Source organism: Marmota marmota, unplaced genomic scaffold, assembly GCF_001458135.2.
Source record: "Marmota marmota marmota unplaced genomic scaffold, marMar, whole genome shotgun sequence".
In the NCBI taxonomy this organism is placed as follows: domain Eukaryota; kingdom Metazoa; phylum Chordata; class Mammalia; order Rodentia; family Sciuridae; genus Marmota; species Marmota marmota.
In genome coordinates, this window is record NW_025999842.1 from 48,535,623 (window position 1) to 48,549,315 (window position 13,693).

Sequence of the window (13,693 nt, forward strand, 5' to 3'; positions counted from 1 at the left end):
TAAGTATCTCTTCAGTCTAAATTCAGGACACATCACAAAAAGCTGGATAAATTATTTTACTATGATAATACAAGTCTCCTGTTCAAAATAATTATGCATATTAAAGATTCAATGTTTTAGAGCATAATTAAATTGATCATGTATGCATGAGAATCAAGCTCAATATAGGGTAATTCTTATTAAAAATACCTTATCAAAACATCATTTATTATACAAAAAGATCTTTGTTTTAAATTTAAAATCTTTAAGGACTGGTTATCAAAAAATACTTCTTCTTACTATAGAGTTTAACAGAAACTAATTGTAGGGATAGGGGTATGGTGGTTAAAGAAATTATGAACGATATGCTTCCAAACAATCAACGCTACAGAAACGTTACAGACATTAATATTTACTTTATTCCCATTCAACATGCCTAAAACTTTAAAGCTTAAACCAGCTCTTCCCACAAATTTATTCTTCCACTTGTGTTTACTTTCTTGGATTCACTGTCCTTGCCTTCTGTCTGTAACCCAAGTGGAAACCAGTGAGGCAAGCCTCGCCTCTCACTCTCTGCTGTCAGTAACCTAGTCCTATGCAACCTCCTCAGCATATGTGATCTCTGGATCATCATCTCCATCCTGGTGTAGGCCTTCAGCATCTTTCACCTAGCCCACGGCACTATCTCTTTACTGATTTCATCGCTTCTACTTTTGACCCCACCCATGTCCAGGTTACCATCTTTCTTCATGGGGCCATTAGCAGTAACTTTTCCAATTTAAATATGATGCCATTTCCCACCTCATGGCTACCAAAAGAAACTCTAAGCTCCCAGGGCTGCATAAAGTTCTCTATATCTGTCCCTGCCTTCCTCATAACATCAACACTTCCTTCTTCACAGTCTTCTTTTCAGTTCTTACATACCTTTATCCTTTTCTAAATGATGATCTTACTGTTAGGAAAACCTTCATTATCTTTCCTCTTAGCAAATTTCTATTCATCCTTTAAGTGTTAGCTTAAAGCTCTCTTTGATAGAGGGCTTTACTAGGGATGATTCATTCCTACCACAGGGAAACATGCTTCCATGATGCCAACTAATAGATTACACTCAACTTGTTCACACATGTATCTTCCCCACTACTGAGGTGCTTCTTGAGGGTACTAAAGTAGCTTTTCATCTTTCATCCCCTGGTCCTTGCACTGTGAATATGCAGAATGAATGAATGGATCCAGTTTTCATAATGACAAGAAAGTGAAAAGTTAAAAAAACATAAAAGTGCTGAACTGAACAAAAATTAGGGCTCTGACTTTTGCCATTGCTGGTAGTGCCCATGCCAGTCTAAAATATATTTATTAACAGGTATGATGGCTCTGACTAAAAGACTTGGTACATACCTTCTGATGAAGAGAAAGGACCATATGTGGGAAACTGGCAAACTGGAAAAGCACAAAGAAAATGAGCTGACTTGAAAGATGCTGCCACAAGAGTTGGCTTGTTCCCCCATCATCAAACTTCTCCTCGGTCTCGGACCGCTCCATGGCATAAACCACCAGATCCACCAACTGGTCCTCCAGCACAGGGCAGCGCTGCTTGTGCTGTAGGGCAGAGATTAAATACAGTATTCCAAAAGCCTCCCGGTTAGTTTCAGAAGTAACCAGTTAATGGGCATTAATTGTACAAGAGGCCGAGAAGCATGGAATGAAATTGAACTTAAGAAGTTAAGGTTAGATTTAGTATATTAAAGCTGCACCATGTCACATTATCATAGAGGATGAGTTTCATGAAAAAATCCTTTTCAAGTTTCCCCTCAAAACAGACTGCTACTAATTTTTGACTTCTATTATTATTATTATCATTGTTTCAATTTGACAAAGGGCATCGCACAGTCCAAAAATTTCACTGAAAAAAAAAAAACATTTTAAAAGGCATATGAAATAAAACCAGCAGTATTAGTTTTGTAATCTAACTCAAAAGATTAAAACCTTGAATTTTCAAGGATCAAATAATGACAAAGAGCAAATAAACCAGTATGTGTTATCTATTATTTTAAAATAACCACTACAAGTTTACACTATCTTTGAATACTGAGGTAAACTTAAATAGCTGACAGATTACTCACTGTTTTTCAGTGAATAGAATAATCCTGATACCAAAATGGAAACTTTCTCCACAATAAAAAAACACTCAAAAATTAACCTCTGCTCTTCCCCCTTGAAAGCCAAACATAATGCAGCTTTAATTTTAGAGTAGACCATTTTAAAGTCTAAAACAAGAAAAAGAATTGAGTTTAAACACTAACAATGAAAATGCAACTTCCCTTTCTAGAGGCAAAAAGGTTTGTTTTTTAAAAAGTGATTTTAAAAATATATTTTTACCAAAAGAAGTATGATAAGCCATATTTTAAAAGCCACTTCATTTTTCCTTTACAAATATGCTGTATGACTTAGTAGCAGGCTGTTTAAAGCCTTTCTAGAGAATATAATTACTAATATAACTTTCCTCTAGACTTTAGATAAAATGATCACTCTTTTGCCATGAAAAAGGGATATGATTTCTTCAAATTTAGAGAAAAAATGCAAAATGGGGACAAATTTAGAAATAAACAAAACATAATGAATCACATCCCCTCTTTTGCATGCTCTTTGCCAGCTCCAAATTGTAAAGCTCCAATATAGCTGCACTTTTTAAAACATGCAAATAAAACAAACATCTACCCCAAACAGTAAGCATCAATGGTTGTTTCATATTTTTTTTTTCAAAAAACACAATGCCATGATCACAGTTCAACCACATTACAGGTTTACAAATAGCAATATTAACACCACCAGTTGAGACTACAGTACTTTTCCTCCAAATGTAATTGTCATTATGAAGCAGGGCAAAGTGCAACAGACAACACTACAGACTATTTCTTAAACCAGCATGCAAAACTACTGTGTACAGGGCTTGAAATTCACTAGTTCTGCCAACCACCAACAACCTAAGAAATGTGTCAGACAACACAAATTTAGAGTGAGATCATTCAAAGTATACAAGAGTCAGGAAAATTTGTGAAAAGAAATAAAGCCAGGATTTCCAGTAGGAATTTTTCACTAGTGATGGGAATTTGCTTCTAGTTTGGAAACTAAATAATTTGTCATCTATTTCTCCATTCATGTTGGTCATCCATCAATCTACTTCAGGAAAAAAGTATAAAGTAAATAAAACTGGTATTTAACACCTGAGTCACTTTCGAGTTTCCCTTTTTGGTATTAGCTATTTGTTTTAAAAACTAGATTGTCACCTACATGTTTTTAGGCATGTCATCATAAGTCATTTATTTAATAATTTAAAAAGAAAAACCAAAAATATTAAAATTTTGACAATGTATATACAGTTACAGTTAAAGCTGATGGTCTTTCAATATATGCCATTATTCAAGATTATCCCTAACTTTTCTGTTAAGAATTAAATCCAAACAGAAAACTCTGTGGTACCTCATGTCTTATTATCTGATGGGAGTAGAATATCCAATAGGATCAACTATAAATTTCCTAGACTTTTTTGGTTAAAACCAAGGATATTTCTCAAAACAATTTCAAAGATAGTCTAAGACATGTTGCTTTGTTTCTCTGACAATTTTGGTAATATCCAAAAAGAAAGGTCTGAACTATAAAATGATCTATGTTGCTATTCTCAAATAAATTTTTAGTTTTTGATTATTAAAAACAGGTACATTAAATTATTAAAAACTAATTGAATTAAAATAATTATTAAAAAATAAGTACATTAAAAATTAAGACTTTACCATACATCATTTTTACGAGGAACAAATGAATATTTTCCAGGCAGTTTAATGACCTATGAATAAAAGTTAATTATCAATCACTAGGGTAAGATAATTCTGCAAGTCAATAGATACTATTCCTATTATAGTTATGTACATCTTGCTTCCTGAAAGTGTTGGTAAATGTAAGCCTTCAAAATACTGACATATAAAATTTAGTATTTTAGTTTGCATACTATTTATATGTATACTTAGTTAACTGTTTTAACAATAAGAATATCTAAATCTAAAAACAATTTTATTTCTTCACAATAGCCCAAATTATACTGGAACTTTATTTAAAGTTTCAGCTTTCACAACAACTAAAAACCAGGCAAAAGCATTAATAAGCTCTACCTATATCCCTGATTTCTTTCCAACCCTATTTAAGCTGGTAAATTATAATGTTTTTCGTCTTAGTATCTCATATCCTGTACTGAGAGGCACTTGACATTTTTCATGTTACAGTTCTGGTACTGCTTTTGCAATGCAAATTTAATGTACAGTACTTAGGAGGGCTTAATTCTAAATCATTATTTTAGTATTCTTTCTCAATTTTAAAGCAATATCTATTCAGGACAAGCTGGGAGGGAAAAATCTCTTTTCAGTGTCATTTATCAATTCTCTGCTTTAACCAAAGAAACTACCATTCAGAATCAGATTCTTACACCAGTTAATAACTTCCAATGGAAACTGAGTGATTAGTTTGAGATAAACTGTCATATGGTACTAAGAGTTCATACCCACTAGGTATAAGCTTTAGGAGCTGAGATTTATGATGCTTTTATTCAGTAGGAAAAAAAATACAAATTCTCTCATTTGAATATATAAAACAAGACTGTTTTACTGTGAATTTAAGTCCAACACTACCTGATAGTCATAGAACTGGGCTATTTATGACCTTCTGAATATGACCAATTTTAGAATAATATAGCCCAATTCCTACTGGAAAATGCAATATGGACAGGTCTTTAAAAAGTTTTAAGCTTTAAGTAAATTATTGTGTTACCAGAGAAAGGACAAGAAAGTGTAGTACAGGATATAGTTCTGTAATGATAAAAGATATAATAAGAAGACTTGATTATTTTTAATCATAAGCTTCTTATACTGTGTGTTCTATTTTGTACTCTTCTTTCCAGTAGGTAAAAATAATATATCAAGTCAATTCAGCATATTATCTTCCATCTACAAGTCCCCTCACTACAGTTTCCTATGAAAACAATTACTGATGAATTGTGAATTTTTGACAATGTTTACACTACAGTGGGACCAATACTAATAATGTTCTGTCAGCATTTCCATTATAAACTTTATTTTTTATGGATTTATGTCTTAGTCATAAACTTTTTTTAGGTTGAAACTTGTTATCGAAATAATCAGATCAGAAATACTTTTCTCTGAATTGTTTTGTCAATTTACACTTTGAGCTGCCCCCAAAAGAAAAAAAGGTATGGATAGCTAAAGATATCTGGGGTAAGGTACTTCAGCTCAAATGACCATGGGTACATTTATCCACCAATCTGTAAAAAAACTGAGTCGAGTATGACTTATAGTTCATTGCAAAAATTATTTTATGACATAGCATGATGCTAGCATTCTTCCAAAGTTAGCTGAATACTTACCTCTAACTCAAGTAAAAGTTGACCAGAACTAATAACTTGATATTTACGAAGTTAAATTGACAGATTATATTGAGGTAACTATCTGATACTCTAGTGGTGAAACAGTTTCAATTTCACATGTACAAAGGCTTTTCCAAACAAGGAAACTTGGTGAATTTTTCAGAAGAAAAAACTTAAAATAATAAGAGAGATATTGCTACTAGGGTGAGGTTTGGCATGCAAAGTTTCAACACTGAGCAAGTTTTATGGCCAAGCTATATGTCCTTAAAAATAGGGCTTTATAAATGGAAGCACTGGCACAACCTTCACTATAGTATTGCAAACAGTAACGCTATTTTATATAACCTAGAACAAGAATGTCTTTTTAAAATAAAAAAGCTGGTCTATTTTAATATGTTGGGCTCAAAAATTTTTAACAAAAATAATTGGAACCACTATTTTGATTAAAATCTCAAAGGTGAAAAGTCCTGGAACAGACTTGGGACTGCATAAGAGTTTGGCTTGTAAAGTATGGCCATAGTGTTTATTCCCCCACCATAAGTGAGCTGCAACTGAGAGGAGCCCACTCTAGGAGGAGGACACATCTGGCAAAGACTGACAAAGAAGGGTGTTTGTCAAGAGGTGTGGGGTCACCTAAGAGTGTGACATTTCTTTGTCAATCCCCATGTTTCCAAAAAAGACTTCCCTGTATAAAGTTTACCACTCCAACTTTTAAAAGCAGCGTAGCTCTATTAAAGTGCTTTTATCTCTTTTTGTTTTGATTTAAATTTGTTTTTAAGACAAAGCAACATAAGTTTTTCTTTTTGTTTGTTTATTTGTTTGTTTTAATAGCCTGGAAAGATAGAGGCTACCACAAATCTTTCGATCTCTGAAAATTCCATCAGGCTAGCTTTTGCTCTAAATTATGAAAATATTAAAATGGAGTGGGAAGGAAAAATAACCCATCAAAAAGTGACAGGCTTTATTGAGTGCCAGGTGTTGTCTCTCAAAAAAATAAGAATATTTAAAAAAACAAACACCAAAAAAACAAAAACAAAAACAAAAAACCATCCACCAAAAATAACTCTCATATCCCAAGAAGTTTTTATTTTTTTTAGTGGCCTTGGTCTCAGCATGGTCCTGCCAATTTCAAGCCCCGACCATACACGTATTCTCTAAATGGAATCAGTGGCTACAAAGCGGCCAGCGTATCGTTAGTCACAATACAACAGTAAGGTTGTGAACATACCTGAGCAATGTTCAAGGTCTAGAGCATTGGAGGATGGGCAGGACAAGACAGGACAGAACAAAAATAAAGGAAGAAAAAAAGAAAAGACAAAACAGTGACTATGAGGCCAGCCTCAAGGAACCCAGAGTCAGCACAAACCCTCCCACATGTTAAACCACCAAAACCAACAAAACACACATCAAAAAAAAAAAAAAAAATCAGCAAGGAGGCCACACTGAAGATACCAGGGTCACAAAAATAGAGACCCAAACAAACAAAAATGTAAAAAACTTTGGTTAAGTCATGTGTAGGTTTCTCTGGCAAAAGGTATACTTGAAACTGGCCTTATAGAAAAAAAAGCAATGCAAAATAAACCAACTTTAAAAAAATCTCCTTTTTAATTTAAACATTTTTAAAGCAATATATAAATAATAAACAATATACTGTTTAACAAACTGTATACTAAAAAAAGTCACCAAAGAGTTCTTAACTGTTTTGCTCAGTTAGCTATAGCGAAGAAAAGAGAAAGAATAGTGCAGATTCTATGCAGATTTTACTAAGTTTCCAGCATTGTACAGTACCTGCTTATTTAAACCTAGCATATTGCAGACCATATCCCTGGAATAAGGCTGCTCCAATACATATCTCAACAAAGCAGTCTGTGGTTCAAATAGATCCTTTAAAGAAAATAAAAAAATAATTATTGCTTCAAGATAAACATAAAGCATTAATGCAAATGATCTGAAAATGAGATTTTAAAAAATCCTCTAATGGCACTTGTTACCTTCCCACAGTAGGCAGAATCTAGTGGAAAAAAAAAATTATAGGATTTTAGTGGTTATAGTCAATCTGTTCCCACCATTCATTTAAAAACCACGGAGAAGAGACTTGCTGTAGGTCATACAGAGGGTAAAGATAAAGATACCAGGTCTTTTAATCCCCTTCCCTAGTGTAATCCCCCTCTACTTTCCTGAAAAAATAAAAGGTGAACAGTTTTCAATTTTAGAGTCTCACAATGTCAATTTATAAAAATTTTTTTCCTATATGATGTCTCTTTAGAGAAACATCATTGAGATCTTTGCTTCCTTTATGTGAAAACCTCACAATTTTCTAAAGTTTCTAAGCATATAAACAAAATTTCTGAAAACCAAATCTAGTTTACAATAATTAATACCAAAAGGTACATTTTAAAAGTAAAATATTTTTCAGAGTTTACAGCCATTTTTCCAAATGACTAACATGAAAGTTTATTCAATACGCCTTGAATATAAAAGGATCAATCTCCTGGTTCCCTAATAAGATTGCCAAGATTACTTTTTGGCACTTAAATATACAAATTTTCAGAGATATAGATAAATTCGTATTTGTTAATTTAGTTGGCCTATACCTAAAATATATTAATTTTAAAATGTTAACATTTATTAAATATAATAATTTAGGAAGATTTCATTCTAAGTTTATTCTAACTCTTCCATGCATGCCAGACTGTTTTTTGAGTAAGTTTTCTAGAGTACATCATTTTTTATGTCTATTTTGTTGAAGACAATGTGTTAATACAGTAAATGGAAAATTTATTTTAAGTATTATTTGCATATTGTTAGCTTGGTTTTATTTTTTATAGGTCTCTTGGCTAGAAGGAAGGAAGGAAGGAAGGAGTACTTTATGTACTGATTTTTAAGAAAATCTTTTAAAACTTCTGCCATTATAATTGTGAGGTAAACAAACAAACAAAAAAACCCTTAGCAATAGTTACTACAATAAATCTCTTGAAATTTTCTTTTCTTGTAAATTCACTCCTATTAGGCCGTAGTCTCTCATTGCACCCCAGCTACCAGAGTCTGATCCTTTTTTTTTTTCATTTTAATAGTAAAATATCTGCAAAAAGGGCATATAAACTTACTTCCTTCCTCCCTCCTTTCCTCCCTTCCTTCCTTGTGTTGAGGATCGAACCCAGGGCCTCGCAGGTGCTAGGCAAGTGCTCTACTGCTGAGTCACACCCCAGCCTCTCAAGTACTAGTTTTAAAGGATTTCTTGGATCATTTTTAAACAGAATAGTCAAAGTGACTGTTTAATGCAGAAGATTTTATAACAAGAGTTGGTTTACTGTGGATAAGAGTTGTAAGAGCAACTCTACACCCCAAAAAAGTAATCAGTCCAATCTTCAAGACTTGCTCACTAAAGTAATAGTTTAGGAATAATCAAATCCTGGTGATACTACTTTTTTAATATAGGGCCTTAGTCTAAGAATCACTTTAAAATTTGTGTGTTCTATCTTCAAGTATTTATAGACCACAGAAGCACAAATAAAACAGCATAAATGGTAGAATATATTTGGATGATGGAATAACATGAAAAACCATAAATCTTTGTACAATATTTACTTGTTCAGACCACAAAGAGACAATGATGGCATCACATATCTTACAATCTAGATGAATACTGCTAGATGGACCAGAAGTTTAATTATATTTAACAACATACCTTATCATATGGCAAAAGGCCTTTCAAAGGAAAACGAAGAGTTGCAGGATCCAATTTCCATGAATTACAAATAGCACCTGAGTTATTTACAACTGGTAGAAGACTGCAGCGGCCTGTATGTAGCACAAAAATGTCTTAAAGTAAATGTGAACATAGCAGTGCCAGGTCCTTCATTCACTCCACAAATATCTAAATATCTATATATGCTGAACCGGGTACTGGTTTAAAAATGGTTTTTAAAATGTCTTAAAGAGACTGAAGTGTAGAAATATTTTTTTGCCCTATATTTTGTCCAGATGGATGAAGATCAATTTGTACAGGTCTCCCAAACTCAAAATGTTGCATTTTGTCCAACAGAAGTTAGCCTGCCATCTCTTTTTATAAAGTTTTACTAGAAAAAAAGCAGCTTTTGCAGTACAATGGCAAAGTTGAATAGTTGCAAGACTGCGTAGCACAAAAGCTTAAAATATTTAAAAGATGGCCCTATATCAAGTTTAAGAACCCTGGTCAAGAGTCAATATGATTAACTTTATGCAAGATGTCCCTAGAAGCTTTAGATGTAGCATTTGACCATCAGTTCATATATCTGACAAATGAATACTGTCACCTAAATATCCCACAGGCCTGCCTCAGACTCAACATGTCTTAAGTATAACTCAACATCATCCTTTTCAAAAACTACTTTACTTCATTAAATGACATCAGTGATCACTCAGTTATAGAACCTAGAAGCCTCAGACTTATCTATCTAGTTTTGGGTTTTTTGCATTTCTAGTGTCTAGATAGTACCTGGCTCACAGGAAGTGATCTATACTTGATCACAGAATAAATATGATCTATATTCTCAGAGAGCTCTAAGGCCACCATAATTTTTAGAAAAAGTATACTTAGGTGTAGATTTGTGCACTACATAGATTGCCATACCATGTGGTTATTTTTAAAAGATCAGAGAATCAAAACAAAATACGAGAAAATGGAAAACTAAATAAATGCAATGAAGGACAAAGGTGTTAATGACAAAGGGTCATACTCTCATGACTATTTCACAGAAGGACAGGTCTGCTGAGTTTTCCAGTTGTCTAGAGATTCAAAGTTCTTTCTAACTACCAGGAAACACATCTTCTTTTAATATGAAATTTAAACCCATTCCACATAGTTGCTTTTTCATTTCTATAAACAACACAACAAGTACTTGAAAACAAGTATAAGGCTATTATTAAGCTCCTAGAGAGTTACTAAAATGACAAGCCATCTACACATGTATGTATAAGAAACTATCTTTCAGCTTTCTTCAACAATCAGATCACTAAAAATCAGGTACTATTTAGTATATTTTAAATTACAATCCTACCACATATGGAGTTTATCCTTGCCGTGGGCCTGAAGGTATCTACAAAGTCTGATACTAGGTTTCCAAGTAACTAAAAAGAAAGAAAGAAAGAAGACAAATAAGATCAAGATTACATGTAAAGAGTTAATTAATGCCTAGCACATGATAATTACTCAAAGATTAGCTCTCGTTTTTTTTTTTTTCCTTCCAAACAATTATTTACCTATTCATCTGTCCCTGAATTAAACCAAGTCATACCACAAACCCTTAGCCATTTGATGTAACTGTATAGTTTTTTAACAAATGGCATAAAAACTATGTTAAAAGTTCAATGGGGAAATGAAAGAAACACATAATGACAAAAAAATAATACATATTATCTGAGGATAAAAGTAAACACTTTTAAAAATAAGCATAAAAATAATAACATGTACCTATTTTTGATTAAAATTTCTTTTAAAATTTTGGAAAATATAAAATTTACCCAGTGTGGAAGTTTTCCCTCAGGATATAGTTTCCTGATCTCTGTGACTGCAAAATAGGCTGGTAATAAGCAGGCATTTCTTTCTAAGATATATGCTATAACCTAAGAAAAATAAAAGGGCAACATTATTTTTGACTAGTCACACATGTAAGCTCTTTAAATAAAACAATGGCAACAACAATAAAGGACATTAAAAAGTAAAAAGATTTGCTGGGGATGTAGATCAGTGGCAGAGCATGAGGCCCTGGGTTTGATACACTAGCACCACCACCAAAAAAATAAAATTAATTAAAAAAAATTTTTTTAAATTACTTTTTTTGGGAGATGTTGATCAAACTGCAAAGCTACAATTAGACAGGAAGAGCAAATTCAGGAGACCTGTTATACATTATGGTAACTATAATAACAATATATTATATTATAGTTACATTATGGTAACTATAATAACAATATTGTTATCTGTTAACAAGCAGACTATTCTCACTACAAAAATATAAATACATGGGGTAATCTATGCTGAACAACCTGATTCAGCCATTCTACAATGTACACAAACAATTTTTACTTGTTAAAAAAAAAATAAGATATATCATTTCATAGACTTATTGGGTTCAGTGGTAACATGAAGGAAAACCCTTAAAGAACATCTGAAAATGAAGAATAATAAACAATAGAATGAAATGTTGACTAATAGTAAATACCTTAAAACTGCTTTAAATATTCATAGATTTAGGAGAGCAATCGATCAAAATAGCAATTCTTATGAAATAAGTTACAAATCAAGAAAATCTTTTAAGTGATTCATAGGCTGATGATGTTATAATACTTTTAAATACTTTAATATCTATAGTGTTGTTTTACAATTAAAAACCTTAAGTTAAAATTTTAAAATTCCTTTTGAAATCTAATAAAATTGAAATACCATCTTTAAAAATAAAAGTAATTTTGGTGGGAGTCTAAATGAAACAATTCATAAATTTAAAAGCATAGACCCAAACAAAACTTTTTTAGGCTTTTTTTGAGGATATGATCAATGAATTTCAACATGTCTAAATTACCTCTCTTGCTGCTAGCAGCTGCTGTACAACAGCAGAGCTCACTGTATTAGGAATTGTCAAGATTTTCTCCAAAATCACTTTTAAGAGATCTCGAACACCCTGATAAAAGAAAAAAGAAACAGACTGAGTTTATCCAAGTGTTAGCTAAGACATTCAAAGGTTTCAGGATTATGTACTCCTTTTAAGGTTATACCTTTAAATTTTCTTAAGCAGAGTTAACATTTAAGTCCATAATGCTAACCTTAGAGAAGAGTCATGCTTCAAAGTGAAAATCTAAAATATCATCTTGCAATATAAAGAAAGAAAGTCACTTATAAATAAAAATTAAAATTTTTTGGCCCTCAAAACATTAGAGGAGTTTCTTACTATTACAAAGGTCAAAAAAAGCTTTGCTTATGTAATGTACAGAAATATATTTGAAGATGCTGGACATAGTGGAGCATGCCTGTAATCCCAGTGATTCAGGAGGCTGAGGCAGGCTAGTCTTGGAAAGCACTGGGGATGTAACTCAGGGGTAAAGCAGCCCTTGATTCAATTCCCAGTACCAAGAAGAGAAAAGGAAAGAATCTGAACAGGTCTTGAAAACACTCTGAAACTGTGGGTAGCAATTATAAGCATTCTGGCAGATGACTCTTTACTCACTGCTTTCAAAATATTGCAATTTTATTCCCCTTCTTACTGTTCACATACCCTAATTTCTCAAACATATCCAACAAAGCTTTTCTGTTTATCTCCACATATCTACCAGTTGCATTATCTGACATACAGAGAAGAAATTTCATTCCACATGTATTTATTGAGTATAAATTCTGTTTCCAAGTTCTAAAGATAGGGAATACACACAGAAGAATAATTATAAAACACCATACAAGTAAACAGAGGGCAAAAACTGGTAAGCCTGAGTAAAAAGCAAATAACCAAAAAACCTACTTAGAATTAATTTTATGTGAAATAATGATTTAAGCCAATAATCATCTGTTAGGTCATAATTTGATAAGTCATTTCAGATTGGAGAACAAGCAGACATAAAGCATATGGTCAGTTATAGACAATTTTTGGAAAAGAACAATATCGAAAGTGTTTCCACGAAGCAAAATGGCTTTTGCATCTACAGAGCTCCTGAACTATATTATAAAATGCAACTAGAGATTGTATATTGTTCTTTGTCAAGAGCAGAGAACTGAGGATATTAGTTAAGAAACAACATAAGTCCAAGGGAAATTAAGGTGGAAGTGAAGCAGGGCTTGTTTCTTTTATCAATTAATGCCCACGTCCATTCTCAGTTCCACACATCCCTATTCTGTGCTCTTTATATTACAACATTAGAAGACTAGAGGCATGAAGGAACACAAATTCTGCTTTCTGACTTCCCTACTGCATTGTAAAAAAACATATTAGCTACCTGTATCTTAAGAATTTTAGAAGAAAATGGAGAAAAGTTGGGAAAAACAGAGTAATCTTATATCCTTAAAATAGGCACATTATGTAAATGTTCTTGCTTTGTTTCTCTCACTTAAAAATTGTGTGTGTGTGTGATGTATATACTGAAAAATTAATTTTGTCTGTAAACAACTTCTTATAATTAAAAACAAAATACCTTGTAATCCACGCCCCCAATGATTTTTCGAACCAGTTTAAATGTTAAGGCCCAAAGCTGTGTTCTTTCCCATTCAAGAGTGTCAGAGTTTATGAGAGATTCACAAACCATCCTATCTGTCTCTTATAC

At 32.5% G+C, this 13,693-nt stretch overlaps 1 protein-coding gene across 2 annotated transcripts in view; it reads right to left on the minus strand.

Moving 5' to 3' along the window:
* Med23 (mediator complex subunit 23) overlaps positions 1-13,693 on the minus strand; it is a 41,517-nt gene that overhangs the window by 23,401 nt on the left and 4,423 nt on the right. Inside the window, exons 5-12 of one of the 2 annotated variants that reach the window (XM_015501289.2) lie at positions 13,565-13,676; positions 11,968-12,066; positions 10,910-11,011; positions 10,447-10,516; positions 9,096-9,208; positions 7,196-7,291; positions 6,636-6,653; positions 1,375-1,575 (exon numbers count right to left, since the gene is read on the minus strand). In XM_015501289.2, the coding sequence (XP_015356775.1) occupies positions 1,375-1,575; positions 6,636-6,653; positions 7,196-7,291; positions 9,096-9,208; positions 10,447-10,516; positions 10,910-11,011; positions 11,968-12,066; positions 13,565-13,676 (811 nt within the window). The remainder of the gene's footprint in view (positions 1-1,374; positions 1,576-6,635; positions 6,654-7,195; positions 7,292-9,095; positions 9,209-10,446; positions 10,517-10,909; positions 11,012-11,967; positions 12,067-13,564; positions 13,677-13,693) is intronic. The other variant, XM_015501294.2, reaches the window with a different exon arrangement.